General features: G+C 51.2%; 1 protein-coding gene across 1 annotated transcript in view; it reads left to right on the top strand.

Moving 5' to 3' along the window:
* Positions 1–24,324, top strand: part of LOC119159459 (beta-glucuronidase) — a 96,619-nt gene extending 72,295 nt beyond the window's left edge. Inside the window, exons 8-9 of the mRNA XM_037412221.2 lie at positions 21,961–22,189; positions 23,827–24,324. Coding sequence (XP_037268118.2) covers positions 21,961–22,189; positions 23,827–24,297 — 700 coding nt within the window. The 3' untranslated portion in view covers positions 24,298–24,324. The remainder of the gene's footprint in view (positions 1–21,960; positions 22,190–23,826) is intronic.
* The last annotated feature ends 525 nt before the right edge of the window (positions 24,325–24,849 follow it).

Here is a 24,849-nt window from a genome sequence, read left to right on the forward strand (position 1 = left end):
TACCTCGACGATGTCGTGGTTTTCTCCCATGACTTTCCTACGCACCTCCTTCGCCTCAGGCACGTTTTGAGTTGTCTGACCAACGCTGGTCTGCAGCTTAACCTAAAAAAATGCCGCTTCGCTGCACGCGAGCTCGTTATCCTAGGCCACATCGTGTCCAAGCACGGCGTATTACCAGACCCAGCAAAACTTCGAGCAGTCGCACAATTTCCCAAGCCGACGACCATGAAAGAACTTCGCAGTTTTGTAGGCCTATGCTCCTATTTCCGGCGCTTTGTTCGCAATTTTGCATATATCATGTCACCGTTAACCCAGCTTCTTCGCGGTGACGTGAACCTCACCTCCTGGTCTCCTGCATGTGACGTTGCCTTCACTACTCTGCGCCGGCTGCTCCCTTCCCCACCTATTCTTCGCCACTTCGACCCGACGGCTCCTACCGAAGTGCACACCGACGCCAGCGGCGTCGGGCTAGGCGCAGTCCTTGTTCCTTCAGCGGCTACGGCAAAGCGACCGCTTGGAATCCGCGGGCCACTGAGATGCACGCCAGCAAAGTTGTTCTTGATGAACCAGCACATCGTCCCCTGGAGCTGTCTACGAAAGAGGCAAAGGGCGTCTCCCTCTCTTATCCATGGCCGTGAATTACTGAGAGGTCGAAGAGGAGAGACAAAACGGTGCCGCCGCAGCGGCTCAGTTCAGGTCCTTCCAGGAAGTCCGACCGGACGCCGAAGAGTTGTGGGTCACCGAGACTGCCGGCGCAGCAAGCAGTCGTGCAGGGCACGACTGCTTGCTGCGCCGGCAGTCTACAAAAATCGATGTGGGAAAACCACGCTTCGGAGTTTAAAGGCACCAAATGAAGGAGACGCAAACGCCAGCATCCATGGTAAAAGAGCGTGTTCTATTTCGGCTCTTCTTCTTCCTCGTCGTTCTCCGTCCCTTGGTGCGCGCGCTATTCGCGCGGGAGGTTCAAACAATTTCCAACATCCTCCGCGCCCGAAAGTTCAATCGCCCAGCTCCAACGGGCATAAAAGTTGTACTGGCCTCGTAACTTCCGTACCTCCTGCCAAGACAATCTTGCAGGCTCTAACGTGATTATCACTTGATAAGTACACGTCAGTAACTCTACCAACTTTCCAAAAAGTTATGGGCACCTTGTCTTCCTTAATGACGACTACATCGTTAACCTTAAGCTGGTTGCAAGGCTGTACTCGCCTAATGTGTGCACTCCTCAAGCACAAGAGGTAGTCTTTATACCAACGCTTCCAAAAATCAGCCACTATTTGCTGCCTGTACTTCCAATGCTTTAAAGTATCGGAGCGAGTTCCCGACGTTTCAGCAGTATTAGCACTAGGCAGTGTAGTAGACTTCCTACCGGTTAGAAAGTGCGAAGGTGTAAGTACAGCTGGATCGGTAGCGTCAGCGGAGAGGTACGTTAATGGCCTAGAATTCACTACATTTTCTACTTCGGCAAGAATGGTCACAAGCTGCTCGAAATCAAAGCAACCTTTCCCTAGAATTTTCCGTAGGCAGCTTTTAACAGTGCGAATCATCCTCTCCCAAAATCCACCCCACCAAGGACTACGTTCTGCAATGAATTTCCAGGTAATGTGGTTATTAGAGCAAAAGTCCTGTACTTGGAAGTCTCTCAAAGCTCTGTACATCACTTTTAAGTCGCGACTGGCAGCATGAAAAGCTAGAGCATTGTCGGAATAAATAACACTAGGCAAGCCGCGTCGCGACACAAACCGACGGAAAGCCATTAAAAATGACCCCGCCGTCATATCGGAGCACAACTCCAAATGGATCGCCCGAACGACGGCACACGTAAAAATAACGATATAGGCCTTCACGGGACTGGTTCCTTTCACAAAAACGGGACCAGCAAAGTCAACACCCACAACTTGAAAGGGGTGTGATCTCTTAACCCTGTCGGTCGGCAGTGGTGCGGTAGGGGCTGTTGCAGGTTGGAGCTTGAATCTAGCACACACTTTGCACCTAGAGAGCACTTTTTTCACACACTGGCGGCCCTTAATCACCCAAAAACACTCGCGTAGCTCTGAAAGGGTATCGTTTACACCACTGTGCAGCAGGCGCCGGTGCGTGCGGTCGATGATGAGGTATGTGTAGCGGTGGTCAGCTGGTAGTAGAATCGGGCACCTCACGTATTCTGATGTTTTTACGTTGTCAAGCCGGGTCTTGATTCTTAAAATCCCATCATTGTCCAGGAATGGATGCAGATTACGAATTCGGGATGCCTTAGCTAATGGTTGGTTTTTTAACAATGAGGCGAGTTCTATACTAAAGGCTTCCGCTTGTGCATTCTTCATCCATGTAAACTCGCCTTCTTTTATCTCAGGGGCAGTGAGTGGGCCCATCAGACGACGACTGGTGTGCACTCGACAATTGTGAATAAATCTTCGAATCCAAGCTGTGATTCTAACAACTCGTATCCAGCTGCTGTACTTGTCGAGCTCGAAAAGTGGCTCTGCTTGCGAGCATTGACAAGCCAAAACTGTTGTGTCTTCGTCGTTTGATCTACATAGTTCATCCGTTGACTCATGAGGACCAGCTTCACTTGCCGGCCACGTTTCTTGGGTACCAGATAGCCAGTCAGGCCCATGCCACCATAAATCGCTTGTACAAAGGTGATGCGCTGATATCCCTCTTGTAACTAAATCGGCTGGGTTTGTCTTTCCAGAGCAATGTCTCCAGCGACTCGGGTCTGTGAGCCCTTGGATCTCAATTACCCTGTTACAAACGAAGGGCTTCCACTTGGTGGCTGTAGACTTGATCCAACTCAAGCAAACTTGGGAGTCGGTCCAGCAGAAGTATTCTATATTTGTGTGTGGCAAAGTATCCACAAGTAGCTTAAGAAGTCGAGCTCCAAGAACCGCAGCGACGAGTTCCAGGCGTGGTAAAGTGAGACCCTTGATTGGAGCGACCCGAGACTTAGCGAGCAGCTGCTGGAGTCGAACCGCTCCGGTACTGTCTTCCACTCGTATGTATGCCACTGCTCCGTAGGCACACGGGCTAGCGTCCGTGAATATATGCAGCTGGTGAGTGCTTTTATCAGGGCTGCTGTTGTCTAGTTGATACCTCTTGGTTCTAAAGTCTTTGAGGTCTTGAAGTTCGACAGTCCACTTGTCCCACTCGATCTTCAATGTCTCGGGGAGAACGCTTTCCCAATCGAGTCCTTGCATCCATATCTTCTGAAAAAGTATTTTAACTCGAATGGTGAACGGTGCTAGCAGTCCCAAGGGGTCGAAAATTCGTGATGAAGCCTGAAGCACAGTTCGCTTGGTACAAAGTCCCGCTTTTAAGACTTTCGTCACAGAGTCAATTTTCACCGAAATGGTGTCGTCGGTGTAGTTCCAGGATAGCCCAAGAACCTTAGATTGTGTGACCTGCTCAGCTGACGTCTCTCCTGCTTGCTTGAGCTTCTCTCTTAACAGGTCGCAGTTTGTTGACCACTTCTGCATTTTCATTCCGGCCAGCTCCATTATGGCCTTCGTCTCTTCGTAGAGTTGTAGCGCTTCTTTTGTCGTTGAAGCTCCGAAAACTAGGTCATCGACGTAGAAGCTTGCCTTCAGTTTTGCGGCCGTTACTTGGTAAATTTGTTCAACGTGATCGAAATGGTATTTCAACGTTGCAGATAATAGGAAAGGGCTTGCGGAGGTGCCGAATGGAACTCTGGTCATTCGCATTTCTTGTATTTTTGGCAGTGGTCTGCCTGACATTGGTAGCCCTTCAAACCACAAGAAACGAAGAGCATCTCTGTCTTCTTCTCGAATGCTGATTTGTAGAAACGCCTTCTGCACGTCTGCTGTAATTCCGATGGCGAAAAGGCGAAACCGGATCAAAACCTTGAAAAGGTCAGCATTCAGATTAGGACCTTTTTCGAGTTGTTCGTTGAGAGAACAAGCTCCTGATGCATGCGATGATGCGTCGAAGACTACGCGAAGTCTCGTCGTCGTAGATGTTTCGCGGATTACCTCTCGATGCGGCATGTAGTATAGGTGCTGTGTACAATAAGGGGCATCTTCAACTTTTTCAGCATGACCGTCCACCTCATACTGCCTGATAGCCTTATCGTAGGCTCTCATGGCTTCGTCGTTTGGTGACAGCCGCTTGACGAGTCCATGGAGCCTCGAAAGGGCTACTTTGCGATTGTCGGCCATGTCGACGAGAGGTGATTTCCATGGCAACGCAACTTCATAGCGTCCTTTCCGAAGCCTGGTAGTGTTGTTGAATTCTTCCAAAATATCTGCGTTGCACTGAGACGTCGGCGTGTCGGCAATTCCGATAGCATCGAGGTCCCAAAATCTTTGTAATGGGAAGGCGATCTGGTCGTCTTCGTGGGAACCTGTTCGAAGAACACATACTTGGGTGCTTGCTTTGTTACTCGTGCTTCCACCACCAGATAAGGGGCCTTGGAGAGTCCAGCCCATCTTTGTGTTAATGGCGAGTAAGGCAGGGTTTTCTTCATCCCACCTCACTTCACTCGTGTTGGGCATCAACTTCCAAAGCTGGTCCGATCCAATGAGGACACTCACACCTGGCTCACAATCTACACTCGGGTAAACGACTGCGTCAGCCAGATGTTTCCCCTCCGCTGCGATGGCTTGAAGAAGACGACTCTGCCTTGGTGCTTCAATCATCTCCTCGCAAATAAAGGGCACCACTATGGCCTCAATGTCAATGGTTAGGTCGTCGTGCTGACTGCGGAGCGTGATCTTGACCATTTTGAATCGTCGGGTTGGGTCGCTCGCTCTACCAAACGCACTGATGGCGAGTTCGGTCTCGGCAACAGCAGGTAGACTTAGCTTGGAAGCGACGCTCTCAGTGACGAACGTTCGCTGGCTTCCGTTGTCGAGAACACCGCGTATATAGCAACAATGAGATGAAGTCGTTACCCAAGCTCGAAAAGTCTGGAGAAGAACATCATTGATGAGTCGGGGAACTGAAGCTCTCTGAGTGGAAACTTGCACCGTAGCATTCGGTTTCTTCTGAGCATTAGTCACTGATGGTGTTTCAGAACTACTAGCATTGCACATCGAGGAGGCGTGTCTGCGCTTGCATGCTTGGCAGTGCACTCTCCGCCGGCAATTGCGGACCAGATGTCCTTTTGACGTGCACCGGAAGCATCGACCGTCTGTTACAAGTTTGTTGCGCTTCTCGGCCAGAGTCATGTCACTCGTGCAGTCCTCTGTCTTGTGATCGGTAGCAGCGCAGAAAAAACAGGACGAGGGGGAAGATAGTGTCTTGTTTTGAAGAACGGATGCTGTAGGAGTCGCGGACTGCTTCTTGAATGATCTATTTAATACAGGTACGCTGTTGTTCGATGTCGTTGGCAAATTGTTCACTAAAGAACTCTTTTCTCGACATTCAACTTCGATGCGGAGAAATTTCATCAGCTGCTCAAGTTCCTGATCAGATGAAGCCTGGCTCGTTTCCGTCGTGTTCTCCATACTTTCTTTTTTGAAGTATTCTACGACAATGTCAGCTGGTATGACTTTGAGCAGAACTTCATTCAGCATAGCCGCGTAGGATGACTCCGTGATTCCAAGACTACGCAGTCCCCTCCTGTTTAGTTGAACTGTGTCGAAAAGCTTGCGCAGAGCAGTGACATCACTCGCTAATTTCACTGGTTTGAGCGTGCGCAAATTTCCTAAGTACTTCTGCTCAATGACTTTCTTGTTTCCAAACCGACGTTTCAAAATTTCCAGCGCGTCATCGTAACAAGAATCTGTCACCTGAATACCGGCGACGGCCTGAGCTGCAGGTCCATCTAGAAGTGAGGCCAAGTAGTGAAACCGGTCTGTGTTGGACAGCCTTGGGTTCTCGTGCACGGAGTGCAGGAACATATCCCAAAAGGGTTGCCACTTGATCACGTTTCCATCGAAACGAAGAAGCTCCAGCTTGGGAAGTCGTGCGCCGAACTCACGTTGTGGAAGTCGTTCATGCTCGCTCGGTGCACCCTCACAGGTCCTTGCGCCCATGGCTGGAGTTGTAGACGACGCCGGCGTAGCAGAAGTCTTCAGAACTTCAATGTGGTGCTCGAGCAACGCCAGAGTACTGTTAGCGGCGTCATCGTATTGCATGACCACCTCATAGTCGTCTGCTGCCAGGTCGTCAGTGATCAGGGTTTCAACCTCGTTGTTCAAGGCTTTAAGTTCCACGTTGCTGGCGCGTAGGCGGCCGTGCAGCATTCGAAGTCCAGAAAGCTCGAACTCATTGGACTGGAGCACCTGGTTGACCTCGTTGATGATTCTTGTGTTCATCGATCGCCGCGAGGCCCGCTTGCTCTTCGCTCGCTCCATGTCGGTCTAGCTCGCAGCGCAGCTCACCCACACCAGGAATGAAAGGCTCGGGTCGTTGTAGGCTTGATTCCCGGGTCTTCGGCACCAAAAATCGATGTGGGAAAACCACGCTTCGGAGTTTAAAGGCACCAAATGAAGGAGACGCAAACGCCAGCATCCATGGTAAAAGAGCGTGTTCTATTTCGGCTCTTCTTCTTCCTCGTCGTTCTCCGTCCCTTGGTGCGCGCGCTATTCGCGCGGGAGGTTCAAACAATTTCCAACAGTCCTCGCTCAACCAAAGCCCGGCTATTCAGAATACGTTGTAGCCTACGCTAGCCGCACTCTGACGAAAGCCGAAACTAATTACAGCGTGACAGAAAAAGAGTGTTTGGCTCTGGTGTGGGCGCTTGGAAAGTTCCGGCCGTACTTATACGGCCGCCCGTTCGATCTAGTAACTGATCACCACGCGCTTTGCTGGCTCTCCACATTGAAAGACCCTTCTGGCCGCCTTGCGCGATGGGCACTCTGCATCCAGGAGTACACCATTCGCGTCGTATACCGCTGCGGACGCAAACACTCTGACGCTGATGCCCTGTCCCGCTCACCTTTACCACCAGATCAGACGTGCGGAAACACTTGCCTCCAGACCTTGTCATCGCTAAATCTCGACTCGATTGCCGCCGAACAACGTCGTGACCCGCGGATCGCCTCTCTTATCGAATATTTATCTGGCACGCCCAACCTTCCAGTATCTAGATCCCTCCGACGTCAAGCTTTCCATTTCGCCATCCGCGATCAACTTCTTCATCGACGCAACTACGCTCCCGATGGCCGCCGGTGGTTGCTGGTCATTCCACGCACTTTACGATCGCAATTATGCGCCTCCCTTCACGACGATCTGCAATGTGGCCACGCCGGAGTGTTCAAAACATATGAACGCCTTCGCCATCGCTATTACTGGCGCGGCATGTACAATTTTGTACGTAAATTCGTGCAGTGCTGTCCTGACTGCCAGCGACGTAAATCAACACTGCCACGTGCGACTGGCGCATTGCAGCCACTTCCATGCCCTGCCAAGCCATTTGATCGCGTCGGCGTTGACCTCTACGGTCCCCTTCCATTGACACCACATGGTAATCGGTAGATTATAGTGGCGGTCGACCAACTGACACGCTACGCCGAAACAGCCGCCTTGCCTAGCGCTACAGCTCAGGATGTCGCCTCTTTCATTTTGCAACGCTTTATCCTTCGACATGGTGCACCTCGAGAGCTCCTTAGTGACAGAGGCCGCGCTTTTCTCTCCGAGGTCGTCGAAACCCTGCTTTCGGAATGCCACGTCATTCATCGGAAAACGACAGCATACCACCCGCAGACTAACGGACTAACAGAACGGTTCAACCGCACGCTAGGTGATATGCTCTCAATGTACGTGGCATCTGATCACAGCAACTGGGACCGTGTTCTCCCATACGTCACGTTCGCATATAACACCGCAATACAAACCACCACGGGATTCTCGCCTTTCTTTCTTCTTTACGGACGTGAGCCTTCCCATACAATTGATACCCTACTTCCTTACCGTCCTGATGCTTCCGAGTGTCCACCTATCTCCGATGCTGCTAGACAAGCCGAAGAGTGCCACCATCTCGCCCGTGCGTTCACCTCGGAAGAACAACAACGCCAGAAAGAAACCCGTAGCACCTCTCTTCCGGATCCCAACTAGGCCCCAGGGTCTCTTGTGTGGCTTGCCATCCCATACCAAACACCGGGACTCTCCTCGAAACTTGTCCCCCGGTACGAGGGGCCTTACACCATTTTGGAGAAAACCTCTCCGGTTAATTTCCTAATTGAACCAGTTTCCCGATCAGACGACATGCGCCGGCGTGCACGTGACATCATCCATGTTTCCCGACTGAAACCGTACCATGAGCCTTTGCCTGAAACTTCTTAAGTCGCCAGGATGGCTCCTTTTTCAGCGGGGGCGATTGTGAAGAAGAAGATGTGTCTGCAGCGAGCAGCATCGCCAACGCCTGGCTCTCTCGGCTTGTGCTTCGGTTCGTTGCTGTGCCGATCGCTGGACGGTTCTTGACGCTGTCTCGTCGCTGTCTTTAACGGCTGATAAACCTCCTCACAGATTGATGGATTTATGGATGGATGGATGGATGGATGGATGGATGGATGGATGGATGGATGGATGGATGGATGGATGGATGGATGGATGGATGGATGGATGGATGGACGGACGGACGGACGGACGGATGGACGGATGGATGGATGGATCGATGAATGGATGGATGGATGGATGGATGGATGGATCGATGAATGGATGGATGGATGGATAAGTTTAAAGTGGCCAAAGTTCGCCAAGAAACGCTTTGCATTTAAAACGCTGAAGACAGCTGAAGGCAACATCGCTGCCCGACTGTACCGGAAATAATGGCAACGCATTCTCGGAGTTCCGGCAAAATCCGTCTCTACAAGGCAGAGCACGCGGAATGCTCGGTCACGGAGTGGGTTGCTACTAATCTACATGTGGAACACGCGAACTTGCTCCGTATCTACCAGCGGAATGCAGATTCTCGGCCGCGGAGCAAGGAAACTTGCTCCCGCTCGACGAGTGGAACCCGCCATGAGAGAGACACCCATTTGCTCGCGCACCTAGGCACAACCCGGGCAGCAGCCAATCGGAGAGTAGGGGTACAGAACCATCTAGAATATCCTCACTCAACTGCAGTTAGCATGTACTTCTATGAGACAGTGCCGTTTATTATACTGTTCGGAATATGCTGCCTTCCCCCCTTTTTTTTCATCTCTTCTTCTCTCGGTTACGTATAACGCAGGACAAGGTTAGAATAAGAGGAGCTTCGCCCTTAAAACAAGGTTCTATAGCTTGCGCCCTTGCGCGCTGTTGGTAGGTGTACAACTCCAACACGGTAGTTGTACACTGTAATTGAAACGGAGTTGCCGTGCGCAACCGTGTGCTTACATTTATGAACGCTTTAATGAGCCCAGGCATTCAAAATAATCCATTGAAGTGGAACCACCTTACCTATCTTCCAGTCTCTGGGTAAGGAGCTGTTGTTCAGAGATTTCGTGAAAATAGGGTTCAGTATAATGGAACTATATACGGCAGTCGCCTGTAGAAATTTCGACGTGACACAATCGATGCCGCACGAGTATGATCGTTGTAAGTTTTTAATAATGGAGCTGATACCAGAAGAGCCGAGTAAAATGGGTTCCATTAGTAGGTAGCTAGGTGCAGTGAAGGGCGGAGAGATGCCAGACTGAGTAGGGCAAAAATTAACGGGAAAAAACGATGTTAAGTACAGAAGCACACTGGCTGCTTGGGATTGCCTCACCTGATTAATCAGTAAGAGTTATAGTTCGATCATCGCGGGTTTTCACAACATTCCAAAATCGTTTTGGGTTGGTTTTGAATAGCGATGGAAGTGTGGTGTTATAGAAATTAAACTTCGTTTCTCTCAAAGCACTGGAGTGTGCTTTTACTGCGGCGGCATAAGCGGACCACTTATCAGCAGATGCTGATTTCATTGCAGCAGGAAAGAGCCTACCTTTTCTGTTAGATAGCCGATTCAGGTGTCTTGTGTACCACGGCGCGTTAGATGACTGATACACCTTCCTTACAGGGATATGTTTTTTTTTTATCAGATGCAACACTTTGTTTTTAAAACACGCCCATAATTCTGTAACTGAAGCGTCAGTGTACAAAGGACAAAAGCTGTCGAGGAAGGTAGAAAGCTCATTGTTTATAGTGTCGAAATTAGCCTTATTATAATCTTTTATAAGTTTAAAGCGCTTGCTCATTTTAGTCGTCGGTGCAGAGACTGAAAAATGCAGTACATCATGGTCACCGAATCCGGGCAAGTGAGTTATTTTAGACGTAATATCAGGTGATGACGTCATTGTCAAATCTAGTAAGGATGATGTAGTGGAAGTAACACGAGCAGGAAGACTGACTTGTGACAGATTGAAATCCAAGCACGTGGTTAGAAAGCAACTAGTTTCAGCTGAAGCAGGCTCCGCAAACGGGCATGGATGAGACCACTGGATTGAAGGAAAATTAAAATCACCTAAAAGGAAAACTGGAATACCAGTAAACAGTGCCGAGATATGGCTTAGGCAATCATCAATTTCCTCGCAGAAAGAGCCGATGGAATTAGGTGGGCGGTAGCAAATGCCAAAAACCATCTTCTGGACACAGATGGTTACGCACCACTACAACATTTCGAAATTGCATAGGGTTTTCAAAAGAGAACGTTGAAAACATTCGTTCACGGCAATGAGGACACCACCACCCGTTCTCTCAGAGCGATCATAACGATGTATGGTGAATGTTTTCTGGCACTGAAAAAGCTCACACGATGCAATTTTGTCGGATAGCCAGGTTTCAGTCAACAGAATTATATCCGCGTCTGTGTCATTAATTATAGCACTTAGGCTGTCTCTTTTTGAAATAAGGCTGCGCACATTGGCATGAAGTATCGAGAGCATTGATGGTGAGCCACTACACCTCACACTGTCCTAGCTAGTGGCAGAATAAGGGCGGCCTGATCGGGTCGCCCTTGATGTAGTGGCAATGGCGACTGGTGGTGAAGGCGCCTCACAAACAGAATTGGTGTGGACATCAAACACGTAGCACTTTTTGTTTGCATATAGTCTTTTGTACCGCAACTTGAAAGGCACTTTTAAACCAACGCCGTACTCTGTCAGCTTTTTACGAGCATTGCGAGTTGATGTAGAGAAATCTTCTGAAATACCAATGCCACTACCCCGCAAAGTACATTTCTTAGACAGTAGGATCACTTTTGACTTAGAACTGCAAAATTTAGCAATGAGCGGTCTATTTTTGCCTGCCACGTATTTGCCTATACGGTGTGCCCGTGCTAGGTCTCCAGATGATGAGTGAACATCCAGTTTGCCTCGGGCCATCACGATAATTTTGTCTTCAGATTGGTGGGCGTTTTCATCTGGGACGTCTGGTAAGCCGTAAAACAGCAAGTTATCACGTCGGAACCTGGCCTCACCCTCATCAAGCCGGGCTCGCAGTTCATTAGCCTCTTGTTTCACGCGAATTAACGACTGGCGTGTGATAGTTCTTGTTGTATGTTTGGAATATCGTTAACCATTTTTTCTACCGCTTGTAGCCGCACGGTACTGTCGGCGACAGCAGTAGCAACCGTCTCGTGTGAAACTTTAATATCTGCCATTGCCCATGACCTACTGGACTGGTTAGTCTCAATTCTAATACAACGCTCATTAGTCTCCTTAACCGTCTGGATCAGCTCCGTAATGACCTTGTCCGCCCCTGGATTTTCTTCTATATCGCCGCAAAGCAAAAATATAGTAAGGAAGAGAAAGGTTCAAGCAATGCTTGTGGGCACGGAAGCACAATCGCAAATGGGTCACTAGTCTTGTAACATTTGCAAGGTAAGAGAAATGGGCCACCAACCTGCACAACAAGGAAGATGTGCCGTGAGTCCTTCATTCTGTTTGTGCCACCGCGCCCACTGGCGGGGCGGCAGGTGGCGTGTGCTTTTAAACCGTCCGCTGTCACACGTGACAATGACGCTGACGTTGCACTGCGTTGATGGTGGCCAGGGCAGGCCATGGCGCTGCTGAGAAGGCTGGGAGTTCCGCTTTCAAACGCACGTGAAGATTCAGTGAGTGCGCAGGCATCCTAGTGCGTCGATGTCGAGCCGCCGCAAAAAATTTGGTCGGCGGACAGTGATCCGGTCGATGGCTGGTAAGAACGCCCAGAAGCTGCACAACAAGAAAGATGTGCCGTGAGTCATTCATTATGTTTGTGCCGCTGCGCCCACTTTAGCCCGATCTATAGCCCGATCTCGCCGGGAATATGGCGTCACCGAAGCCAATTGAAATGCGCTTTAAGAGAGTGCTGTGACTCCTCTAGAGATGGAGACTTTCTTTTGCTGTGTCGACTATGGAGGAAAGAATATATCAAGGAGAGGCCCTTACGTGAAATTTTGTGAAGCCGGAAGTATGGACGAGTAAAGAACTCCTCCTCACAATGGCGGGCGCGCTACGGCGGCTCGCGCATGCACAACGAGCGCCGGTGAGAGGGAGGCGAGCCGCGCGAGCCGATTTCGGAGGCGCCGGTACCACCACCACCACCATCATCGGATAGACGAGCTAGAAAAGCTAAACTTTTGTGCTATGTGCTGTGATACTCGCTTGTATAGCGCCTGTGTGCCATTCGCAGCATCATTACGGCTCACATTGGGAATCTACAATGCACTTGCAGCTTTGCGCGTCGTGTTTAATCCGCTGCATGCAAGAGAGCAACGGCGCGAATCGGCGCCGGATAATCGCCACGACAGGTCGTTTTCTTCCGCAGCTGGTAAGTTCGAAGTACGGAACATAATGTAAAAGTGAACTGTAGTTTAATTTGTCTTGCTATACAGACAGATGAAGCGCGTCCTAATCATTCGTTGTCATGTGTGTCACGACACGTGCGCACGAGTATCGTTCGCAGCAGCGCGGGTCGGCCAACTGCGACCATATCGAAAAACTCGCTGCATATCCACGGAGTGAGTGATGATTGGTGGGGCGAAGCATTCGTCAGTCCGTCAGTGCTTTCGTCCACCCATTCATTCTAGCTTTCGTCCGTCAGTGCGTCCGCCCATCCATGTGACCGTCGGTGCGTCCATCCGTCCGTGCGTCCCTCCATTTCTCCGTCCGTTCTTCCGTCTGTTCATCCGTCCGTGCGTGCATCTGCTCATGTGGCCGTCCCTCTACTTATCTGTTCGTCCATCCATCCATCCGTGCGTCTACCCCTGTATCTGTCTATGCGTCTATCCGTCTATCTAGTTAACACTCCAAGTACAGCCATCTCACATCTTGTCACCATCATATATAAGTGCCACCATTCAGCGGACATTCTAAGGACTGCTCTTTCGGGTATGTGCCACTGGTGGCTACATACACCATGCAACGGAGGATGAAAAGGCCTGGAGTAACCTTACATGGTCCCTACGGGACCAGAGTAGCGCATAGGTCTTCCATCTTACCTGGCTAGCAACCAGCTATGCGGCGAAGTCGCCCTGTGTTCTTGCAAGCGACACTCCTGCCATGTTTTGTTTTTCTGTGTTGCATATTGACATACTAGCTTGGACTGCGTCCTTCACGCACTGTTTCCAATGCATGAAGGCCACTTTTCTGCCCCGTTGCCAACAAAGTGCAACGTAAGAGCTGACTAAATAGCGTGGTAAAAAAAACGACGTTTTTGCTCAGCGTGTGGTGAAAAGTGCAGAGCAAGCATTATCAACCTATTTGTTCTTTCGATATTCACATTTCACAAATTTTCGAAATTTTGGAGTGGCTAACGAGCAGGAACCTTCAGTATATTCACGTTACGCTGGTGAAATATGCGACATTAATTGACCTTGACGGTAAAAGAAATCGCTCGAATAGTTTTGGTGAATATAACCCAGTGAAGAGTTATGCCTTAAGCTTTTGAAGTGCGTAGAAGCATATTTGTGAACTCTTTGCACAAATCGCGTTTTGTGACGCACGGTTGTTACTTCACTGTTCTTGCCCCGCCGTGGTGGTCTAGCGGCTAAGGTACTCGGCTGCTGACCCGCAGTCATGGGATCGAATCGTGGCTGCGGTGGCTGCATTTCCGATGGAGGCGGAAATGTTGTGGGCCCGTGTGCTCAGATTTGGGTGCACGTTAAAGAACCCCAGGTGGTCGAAATTTCCGGAGCCCTCCCCTACGGCGTCTCTCATAATCATATGGTGGTTTTGGGACGTTAAACTTCATATATCAATCAAATCAATCAAACTTCACTCTTATAAAGCGGCTTATTTCACACGTAAATGCAAATTCTTACTCAATACGCAGCCTACATAAGGTCAGATTAAATTACGACACGCACATTTGCTGTAGCTTTGCGGTAAAGTTATCTGCTGCCACGCAAAAGACTCGGATTCGATTCCCAAGTAAGACACGTATGTTTGTTTTTTGTTTGTTTTTTCTTCTTTTTTAAAAATTTCATGCAATAGTGATCACGGAAACCGGCGGTGGCGAACATCTACGGCGCTAGAGCCACTCCTTGTGATCTAATAAAGCTTTTGCTGTAAAATTCAGCTACTTCAACAACCTCGCCTTTGTAGCTACGTCATTGGTGAATAAATATATTTTCTTTGCATGAAGATAGGTAATCCGGCTCGCCTGGAACATATATGAATGTGCAACAAAGAACACGGAGGGTTCTCTTTTAGCATTTACACCACAAATGAAGGAGCACTCCGCAGCTAGTAAAACATCTTTTACCAGTTTACCCAGTCATTGTAACATTTCGGTGGATGTAATGATGGAACTGCAGACCTGGTGGGCACATAGAGCTGATCCACAGTCACCCGAGCACATCCATGAACTGAATTCAGAAAAGGTGCGAAGACCAGCGGGATTCGCTTTGAACTTGACTGGCGATGACTCGCGCCATCGCAGTGGCGGCGTCGGAAAACACAAAATTTGCCCGAGCGTCAGCTTCCCCGCAATGTATGGTTGCTGGTGGTGCCGGCGGCGTTGGAAAAGAGTTGCGCTATACTCTGGTCCCGTAGGGATCATGTTGTTGTTCTGAAAGCACGGACACAACTTTCCCTCACCGCCGTTTTCCCCGAGAACGGAGCCGGCAGCGCGCTCATCGCCCACCTCGGAGCGAACGCGAACCGGCTGGTCACAGTCGTAATGGTGCAGGACCAAAACCTCATCCTGGCCTACACCCCACATCCGCTTATTGCGGACAAACTAATTGGTGAACTGACAGTTCCTTCATCCGTCGGACCGGTGCCCCTGTTCGGGTATCTCCGCACGGACACCCAGGACTCCTGCTACGGAGTGGTGACAGTGCGCAGCTGTGACTCTGAAGCCGAACTTCGCCAACGCTTCTACTGGCCGGAAGGCGAAATACTGCACATCCGGCGTTTGGGCACCTCCAACAAGGTGCGGCTCACTTTTGCAGGAAAGGTGAAGCCCAGGTACGTCACCTAATGACGCCCTGCTGATCCCGGTGCAGCCATACAGAAAAACTGTACCAGCCTGCAACCAGTGCGACTCAGTTGGGCATCGACCCGACGCTTGCCCTGGCCCTAAACCGGACCTCTGTGGTACCTGTGGCAACACAGTGCCACTCATAGATGGTGCTCGCGCACCTCACGAATGCACGCCGAAGTGTGCTCTATGCGCCGGACCCCACGTCACCGGGGACCGGTGCTGTAAGGAACGTTACAGGGCACCACCACCAAAACCATCCACTCTTCGACCGAAGAACCAAACCGCCTCCAAGAAACGCAAACGCCGGCGAACACGGAAGCCAAGCAGGCTGACCACCGGGACTTCACCGCAGGGGGCCCAGCCTCCTGCCACCAAACCTTCTCCTCCACCCCCGCATCCTGGTGCGGGGGCTCCCGGGCCCTCCAAGCGAGGCCCCACCCCGACCGGACCTCCCGCCGCGAGGTCCACCTCGAGCCAGGGCCCACCTGCCTCCCCTACACCGCACCCGCCGTCACCCGGAATCCAGCCTGCTGCCCAAGGGGATGCCACATGGGCCGCTCGCGTCCGAGAAGGACCCGAGGTGAGCGACTCGGGCGGAGCAGCCTCCCCATCCGGAACCCCCTCGAACCCACCCAAACCTCAAACCTCTTCCGCCCCCAACACGGGAACAACTCGAAATTAAACAGCTCCGGGCGCAAGTGGCCTTGTTGACCCGTGCAATGGAGGCACTCGCAAACCGCCCGCCTCCATCTAACTCGACACCTTCTGGGCAGGCGCCGGAAGCAATGGATAGTGCCCCCTCGGAACAAAGGGACACCACGGCACTCCTCGCTCCGATTGAGGCGCGTCTAAGTAGCCTGGAGGGCCAGGTGGCCTCCATAGTAACTACTATCGAAGCTCGCTTGGCTGCCGCCCTCCAAACCGTATTCGCCAGAATCCCGGGCATGATAGTGGCCCAGCTGCCCCAACTCGCTTCCAGCACCCGTCGTCCCACCCCAAAACTTAAGTGGGTTAATAAACCTCAGACGTCCCGGCCACTTCCCCAAAGGGCCGAGGCTGACAGGCAGCCTACCATATTGACTGCAACATCAGCAGCAAGCCCCGGACCGAGCGGTGGAGCACCTCTGGATCTCTCTGCTCTCCTGGAGGCTACCCAAAATTCTAATACCCATGATGACGGGCAACGCCTCTAGATCGCGCCACGCCCGCGTTAATTCGGACCCCTTCACAATCCTCCAATGGAACTGCCGGGTATTTCGGGCTCGCACTAAGCGGGCTGCTCTCCGGCTCCACTTAGAAACCTATCCCCAATTACCCGCGGTAGTGGCCCTACAGGAACCGGGCGAACACGCCGCCCTTACAAACTATACCGTGTATCAAAGGGACGCGCAAACGGCACTTTGCGTGCATCGAGATTACACCGCCAGTTTGGTGGATCTCGAATGCAACCCGGCTTACTCGTATGCTATGGTGACTCTCCTCCCTCTTAGGAAGCAGGACCCATCCATACACATTCTTAACATCTACAGTTCACCCAAACTGCCCAACATAACATACGCCGACATCTTTAGCAAAGCTCACACGGTGGCAGGCAAAAAACCACTAGTCATAGTAGGCAATTTCAATGCCCCCAGCCCTCACTGGGGTTGTCGTCGGGAGGAACGACGTGGTCGGAAATTGGCGGAACTCATTTCCACCATGGGCCTAACCATCCTGACGGACCCCACACACCCAACCCGCATTGGAAACTCTGTTACCCGAGACACATGTCCCGATCTCACACTCACCAAAAACATCAAACACGCAGATTGGCTCAATACCGAGGAAACCCTCGGTAGTGACCACTGCATTGTCATTACCACAATCCGGACACACCCCCTTACTCGTCCCCACCGCCAAGCGAAACTTCCAGACTGGACCAAATTTTGCTTGGTATACTCCAATCCGACCCCCATAGCTCACCAAGAATACTACACTTGGTCCCAACATCTCGTAAACTCACTCCACAAAATCGAGCAGACGGTTCAACTTTCAGAGGCCACGCCGGCGGTGGACAACCACCTCCTGCATCCCTGGGAGGCTCGGCACAGCCTAGTGCGCCGATGGCGCCGACAGAAACACAACCGACAGCTCAAAATCCGCATAGCGGCTCTCGCCCTAGAGGCCGACGAGTACGCGGCCCAGCTCGCCGACTCAAACTGGGTAGAGCGCTGCAACACTGCCGCCACACAGATGTCAAGCCGCAACAGCTGGCGTCTCTTTAGAGCTCTCATCGACCCTAGCCAAACACGCACAGAAACACAGAAACACCTTCAGCGCGCGCTTCACGCCTATGCGGGTGACGCGGAAAAATTGGCACAGGCTCTCAGAGACAAATATCTCTATAGCTAACAGGACCCCATCGGACCGGCGTCCTCATATGCAGGCACGGAAAACGCCGAGTTGGATCGTTGCTCTCAGCTCCACCATCTGAAGACGGCCCTGTCCAAAATGAAACGAGGCACAGCGCCAGGTCGGGATCGAGTGACGGTTCGGCTCCTAGCCAACCTCCCTGACTCGGCGTACATTCACCTCCTCGACTACTTCAATCAGATCTGGGAGGGGCGCGAACCCCTACCGCTCGATTGGAAAACGGCCTCAGTAACTTTCATCCCTAAATCAGGCAAATCTGTAAACATCGACAATCTCAGACCAATTTCCCTAACCTCATGCGTAGGGAAACTTATGGAAGTCATGGTCCGGGACAGGCTCTCTGAATACTTAGAGGCCCGACACACTTTTGCAGACACTATGTACGGCTTTCGCCCACATCGCTCTGCTCAGGACATCCTCCTGCAACTCCATCGTGACGTTGTCGAACCGGTCGAACATCCCAGTGACGACAAGGTAGTCCTCGCCTTAGATCTCAAGGGAGCTTTCGATAACGTTACCCATGACATCATCCTTACCAGCCTATCACAAACAAACTGTGGGCATAATGCTTTTAGGTACGTCCGCCAATTCCTCATAGAACGGCAGACATACCTGCGTATTCAAGACAAGGAGCATGGACCGTACCCCCTCGGTGCGCGCGGAACACCACAGGGAGCAGTCCTCTCTCCTCTTCTGTTCAATCTTGCCATGGCTCACCTTCCCTCATTGCTAAACGATGTCCCAGGCGTGCAGCACGCTCTGTACGCCGACGACATCACGCTATGGGCAACTCAGGGTTCCCTTGGTAGCATCGAGACATGCCTGCAACATGCCGCGCGTCGATAGTTGACAGCTACGCCCGCGGCTGCGGTCTCGAATGCTCACCCACCAAATCGGAATACGTGCATCTTCGCCCCAAACCGAACGACACGACACAAATTGAACTCACCTTGTGTAACAGGGCCATTCCGGAACGCGACGAAATCAGAGTCCTGGGACTCTTCATACACAAACACCGCAAAATTGACACCACTATGCGCAAACTACGCACTGTGGGGGATCAGGTGGGCCGCATGATCCGCCGGGTTTCGAACAAGCGAGGAGGTCTCAAGAGCCGTGCTGCTCTGCGCCTCGCCAACGCTTTCGTGACCAGCCGGATCCTTTATTCGACACCTTACCTGCGTCTGCGTAAATGCGACGAGAATACACTAGACTGTATACTCCGCAAAATTTACAAACGTGCCCTAGACCTCCCCATCTCAACGTCGAACCAACGTCTCGCAGACCTGGGCATGACAAACACGTACGGGGAACTTAAAGAGGCTCATCTCAATAACCAGTACCTGCGCCTTAGTAGGTCTCAGGATGGGAACAACCTCCTACACCGCCTCCACATTTCCAACACCCACAAGGTGGAAGAGCGTACCGCGATCCCCGAGGATTGGCGTGGTGCACTGATTATTCCACCTCTGCCCCAAAACATGACAAATGGGACTCACGATGGGCGGCGTACAGCGCGGGCTACAGCCCTACAGCAACGGTATGGCTCACGCCCGGGAGTCTTCAACACGGACGCATCCGGCCCCCACCACGGCGAGTGGTACACGGCCGCTGTGGTTCACCAAAACGTACCTATTCAAGGGCTCACCTTTCGAACACCGGACATCACACACGCGGAGGAGGTCGCCATAGCCCTCGCCACAGCGGACCCCGCATCTCGGATAATTATTACCGATTCGCGGAGGGCGTGCCAAAATCTCACACGGGGTTGCATCAATGATCGCGCCGCCGAAATCTTTAAGCGATGCTATTATCTAGATCGCCCAAATCCACGCACCGTCATCTGAACTCCTGCTCATACGGGGCTAGTTGGAAACGAGGCTGCAGATGCCTCGGCCCGCGCGCTTAATTACCGGAACCCGCCTCGCCCTCCATCGCCTGATGTTCCAGAACCCAATCCGGCTACCTCTTTCAGAGAAATCACCGCTATGTACAAATCGAACAGGCTCCGCTTCCCACCCCCAGCATCGGGCCTGCCCAAGAAGGACGAGCGCTGGCTCCTCCGTCTCTATACCAATACAGTATTGTGCCCGGCGATACTCAAACATTTCAATCCGGGATTCTCTGGGGAATGCCCGCACTGTGACCATCTGTTCGCGGATACTTTCCATATGGTGCGGGCATGCCCCTCAAATCCGGCGGTCCCGCCACTTCCTTCCCCTTCCCTCCCTACCCGAGAAAGCTGGGAGGCTGCCCTGCTCGGTTGCTCGACCCTAGAGGACCAGCGTGCCCTAGTGGCCCGGGTGCGTGCTGCAGCAGAAGCCACAGGGGTCCCGGACCCCTGTAAGGGGCCGGGACCCCTGTGGCTGTGGCCGGCCCCTTTTGTAAGGGGCCGGCCCTTAAAGCCGTCCCCAACTCTCTCCTGTCAACTGAGTGAATAAAGTTTACTACCTACCTACCTACCGCCGAATATGCCCTCTACCACGGGGCGAACGCCGGATGCATGCGCTATCACCCGGTTTTCGCGCGGCTCGCAAACGCCACTATGCTATTCAGTGATCCAGACGTTGATGATTCGCGTACGCGGGAAGGAAGAAGAAGCAGTACTGCTTACCTAGCTGGCAGGTCGCTGTATTTTAATGCATGAAGAAAAGGAAAAACCGCCGATGCCAGCGGCGTTGGAGGGTTCGTCTTGCTTTGCAAGACCGCGACAAGCTCTGTGACGCCAAACGACAAGCTCGGTCGCCTCTTTCACGACATAGGGACGTGAAGTAGGCACAGAATGGGTTTAACTCCTATTGGTTAGAACACTCAGTTACGTGCAGTGCGACATGACAAGGGAGTAGAGCTTGACCGCCATTTTTCAAAATTCTTTGACTAGCAGTCCTATTGGTCCTCGGTAACCGATTTGGCGGAAGACGCCGCAAAAATAGGTACGAGAGTGATCGGCGCGGAGAGGGCCCCTTCGACGGATCTCGCAGCCACCGAATCGGATTCGGCGCACTTTCGGCGGCCGGAATGCTCAGTGGGAACGCGAGGCACGTCTAGTTCTTGACTCGGCAAGCTCCGGTGAAAACAATGGGTCACGTACTGCTTTCCGATAGTTGTGACCGTAGTACAGGAGAACGGCTCAACGCCGCAGACGCTGCCATTCTCGTCTAGGAATTCTAGGTTTCCTTCGCTCAAGCACACGACAACACATTGCCGAAGGTAAACAAAAAAGCTGTGCCGCCAACCATTTTCGGAGAGGTCGTCGCGACGACTGCTTTTGGTTGCGAAGACCAACGCTCACTGTAGGCTGATTGCATAATCTTTCAAGTGCGTAGCTGCTTAAAAATACACATTCAGAATTCCAGCCCGCTATTAACAATGCGGTGATACGAGTGGTGACGCAGACGACACGAGACGCCATGTGCCCACCGCATCCCTCAAACCCCCTGGAAAGGCACGTGGCTTCCACTAGACTTCTCGCGTTGAAAATCGCATTGCGAGGAGGGAAGTGGTTCTTAAATGAGTGAAAAGAAGATAAAATTAAGCCCCGTAACTGTCTGCATCATAGTGCGATACCTCAACGGTAGCTCACGAGGGATGGGGGTAAAGAGGAATTAAAAGAGATAGGGATAGAAATATAGCAGGGACATAGAGACCCACATACAGAAATAAGGTAGGAAAGATGGACACGATCGCGGGAGTCCGAAGACGGGGCACCACTTAGCGAGAGCTCTTGTCGGCGTCAGGAGATGGCGTAGGGCGAGACAGTCGGCCACAGCTGCACTGTCGTCGGAGATCGCGGGGGCACAACCGATCGGCATGAAATCCAGCGAGCGAGCCTGCCGCATTGTGAGGGCCTCTCCTTATTTTATTTAACCCGTGGCATCGACCTTCCAAAACAATCATGTGAATAGCCGGGGAGAGTCATGGTTCCGCGATCTCCTTTTCCCTTTGCTTCTTTAGAGCGAAATCACACCGCAATGGTGGCTTAGTGGTTGTGCTCTTTGACTGCTGAACTGCAGGTAGCGGGATCAAATCCCGACCATGGTGGCCACGTTTTCGATGAAGGCAAAAATGCTCGAGACCCACAAAGAACCCCACGTGGTGGAAATTACTGGATTCCATCACTACAGCGTTTCTCATAATAATGTTTTGGTTTTAGAATGTTAAACCTCAGATATTATGAATAATCAATCGATCAACCTTTTGCTCATTCTGGTGCAGCTCGTTTGATGACGTCATGCTGGAACAGCACAAAGAGCGCATGAGGGAGATCGTGCAACGTGACAAGAATCGGCCCTCGGTCATCCTCTGGTCACTGGCCAACGAGGCGAGCACCAACAAGCATCCGGCAGGTCACTACTTTGCCCGTCTAGCGCAATACGTTCGCAAGCTGGACGCCACGCGGCCCATCACTGCTGCCATCAATAAGAAGTACGACCAAGACCTCGCGGTAAGGACACGCGATGTCCGTCGGCACGCGAAGTTTCCCGTCTTTCCATCACCGGATCTCATCAATATCATAAGTTTGTTTGCAACATCTGGGTTTGTAATGCGTTTAGTAAAGTAAATCTCTTTAACATTCGGCAAACCTCAATTAGAGAGCCACAGAGAATTTTCACCACAATTGAATTATCATAAATAGGCCTCATCGATAACGCCGTCTTTTTGTTTTTCGTATTTCGCGGTTTCTGACAGGAAAATTAAGTTTTATTATGTTTTCTTTATGTCTATAAAAGCATGTTGCTTTTTTGCCTATAGGATAGTCTTGTACAGTATATTATGTGTACATTTTTTACATGAAGTATATTCATGTACCATATATTATGTGTACATTTCATTTTCCTTTTCTTTTTTCTTTTTGTTTTTCGCTCGTTACTACCTTTTACGTTACCACCTTTTTTTTTATGTAGGGTGACCAGGACACCCTCAAGCTGATTGTATCAGTTTTTCCCCCTGGTCTCCCACAACATCGTGTTGTAAATAAATAAATGAATAAATAAATAAATAAATAAAATGGTACAAAAAGTTTTTGCGCAGCCTTAAACAAGGTAATTATTTTAAATATTCAGCCGTGCAAAGTTACTATCAATGAATGCAAATAAAAAGGTGTATTCAGCTAGCCACGGATTACCAAATTACCGTTTCATAGTCAGCGCCAGCGAAAAGGAGGCAACGAGGCAATGTCATTGTTGTGATTATTTCGGGAGTGCTTGCTAAGTATTGGGACCATGAGAAAAACTGGAGACCGTGGTGGCATGACAAGACAAACTTTATTGTACAAAAAAAGAAGGAGCAAAGAAACACTCAAAGTACACATGCAACCACCTTATGTGCGCAATAGTCTGCTATGAACTGAAACCAGACTTTCTGAAATTTGAGTAGAGCCAACTTTATCCCTAAGCCAGCGGGGCTACTCTCCTAAAGACGGTCCCACGGCGTGACGAACTGTTCGTGGTGCCCCGTTTGCCGCAACAACGAAGTCTCCCATCGTTCATCCGCTCGACGTTGGTGACCCTCTGTTGAGCGAGTCGCTTGTTTGTCTCGTAACCCGGTCATCGTGGGAAGATTAGGTCTAACCATCGACATCTCACTCCAGGGACTGTCGAGTTGGTCGTAGACGTCCTGTTAAGCAAGTGAAGAGCGGCAGGTGTCGCGGGAACTGCTATGCGAAGTGCTGCAGGTTCGGGGAGCGTCTCCCGGCATCTACCAATATCGACGACTGCTTTTCCGCACTCTCACGCCGCTTTCTCCAGATCATCGCGAAAACGGCGCTGTCTCCTTTGTTCGCTGCTCCGCAGGACAATGCCACCTCACATTCTAGGGTTTTCTACCACGGCTCTAATTGCGAACCGTGAGATTTCCTCCAACCAGTCGTGAACGTGGCACGTATGCACATCATCGGGAGGGCTCATGCACCATAGCCACATTCCTGCGTTTGGCCTCATGCACTTTTACTCATGACAGTCTTGTTCTTTTCAAGAACAATTCAATTGAGTGTCTGGGCTGGTGGTAAACGCTGTGTGCCTGCTTTTCATGCTTTGTTCCTTCCATCACCTATGGACTAACATATTCTCTTACACGCTGCAGGGTGACCACTTGGACGTCATCATGCACAACAATTACCCGGCATGGTACAGCGACGTAGGCTCGACCGAGGTCATCGTTCCGCAGATCGTGGACGAGTACAAGCACATGTGGCAGCGGTACCGCAAGCCCATCATGATAAGCGAATACGGAGCCGACTCCATTCCCGGGATCCACGCCGACCCGGTCTTCGTCTTCACGGAAGACTTCCAGACGGAAGCCCTGGGCTGCTTCCATCGGGCATTCGACCAGCTGCGTGAAAGCGGCTTCTTTTTCGGCGAGCATGTGTGGAACTTTGCCGACTTCATGACTACGCAGAAAGGAAATCGGGTCTATGGGAACCGCAAGGGAATCCTCACGCGAGAGCGCCAGCCCAAAGCGGCGGCCAAAGTGATACGCTGCCGCTATTACAAACTGGCCAACAGGATGCTGCCAGATCACGATGCATACTGTATACCGGACGGACGGCCGTAAATAAATGGCTATGCATACGTATACAAAGGCTCCCGGGGTCATCCATATGAAGCATAAACGTTCTTAGAGCACGTATGCACGCATGCGCTTGAGAAACCAACCTACGTACCTACCTACCTGCCCGCCCGCCCGCCCGCCCGCTTGCCCACCCGCTTACCTATCTATCTATCTATCTATCTATCTATCTATCTATCTATCTATCTATCTATCTATCTATCTATCTATCTATCTATCTATCTATCTATCTATCTATCTATCTATCTATCTATCTATCTATCTCGCTCACTCACGAGACCACACACTTATCTTGGGGTCACGAAAGAAGGAATGAGAGGAGTGGGCATGCCCCGCTGGCGAGCTACGCGAAAAACGTGGGTGAAATGACGTCATTGCGGCCATACTAGGAATAAATGGCGGCATTGCTATGGTTACGTGCTATGCAGTGTAGCTGGTCTAGCAGTGAGCGGTGCTGGCATGTGCTTCTCCGTAGGTCTCGCACTAAGCCGTGGCGACAATATCCGTGCTGCATTCCGCGTTGTTAGGTACAGACTG

This window comes from Rhipicephalus microplus, chromosome 1 (genome assembly GCF_043290135.1).
Source record: "Rhipicephalus microplus isolate Deutch F79 chromosome 1, USDA_Rmic, whole genome shotgun sequence".
Lineage (NCBI taxonomy): Eukaryota > Metazoa > Arthropoda > Arachnida > Ixodida > Ixodidae > Rhipicephalus > Rhipicephalus microplus.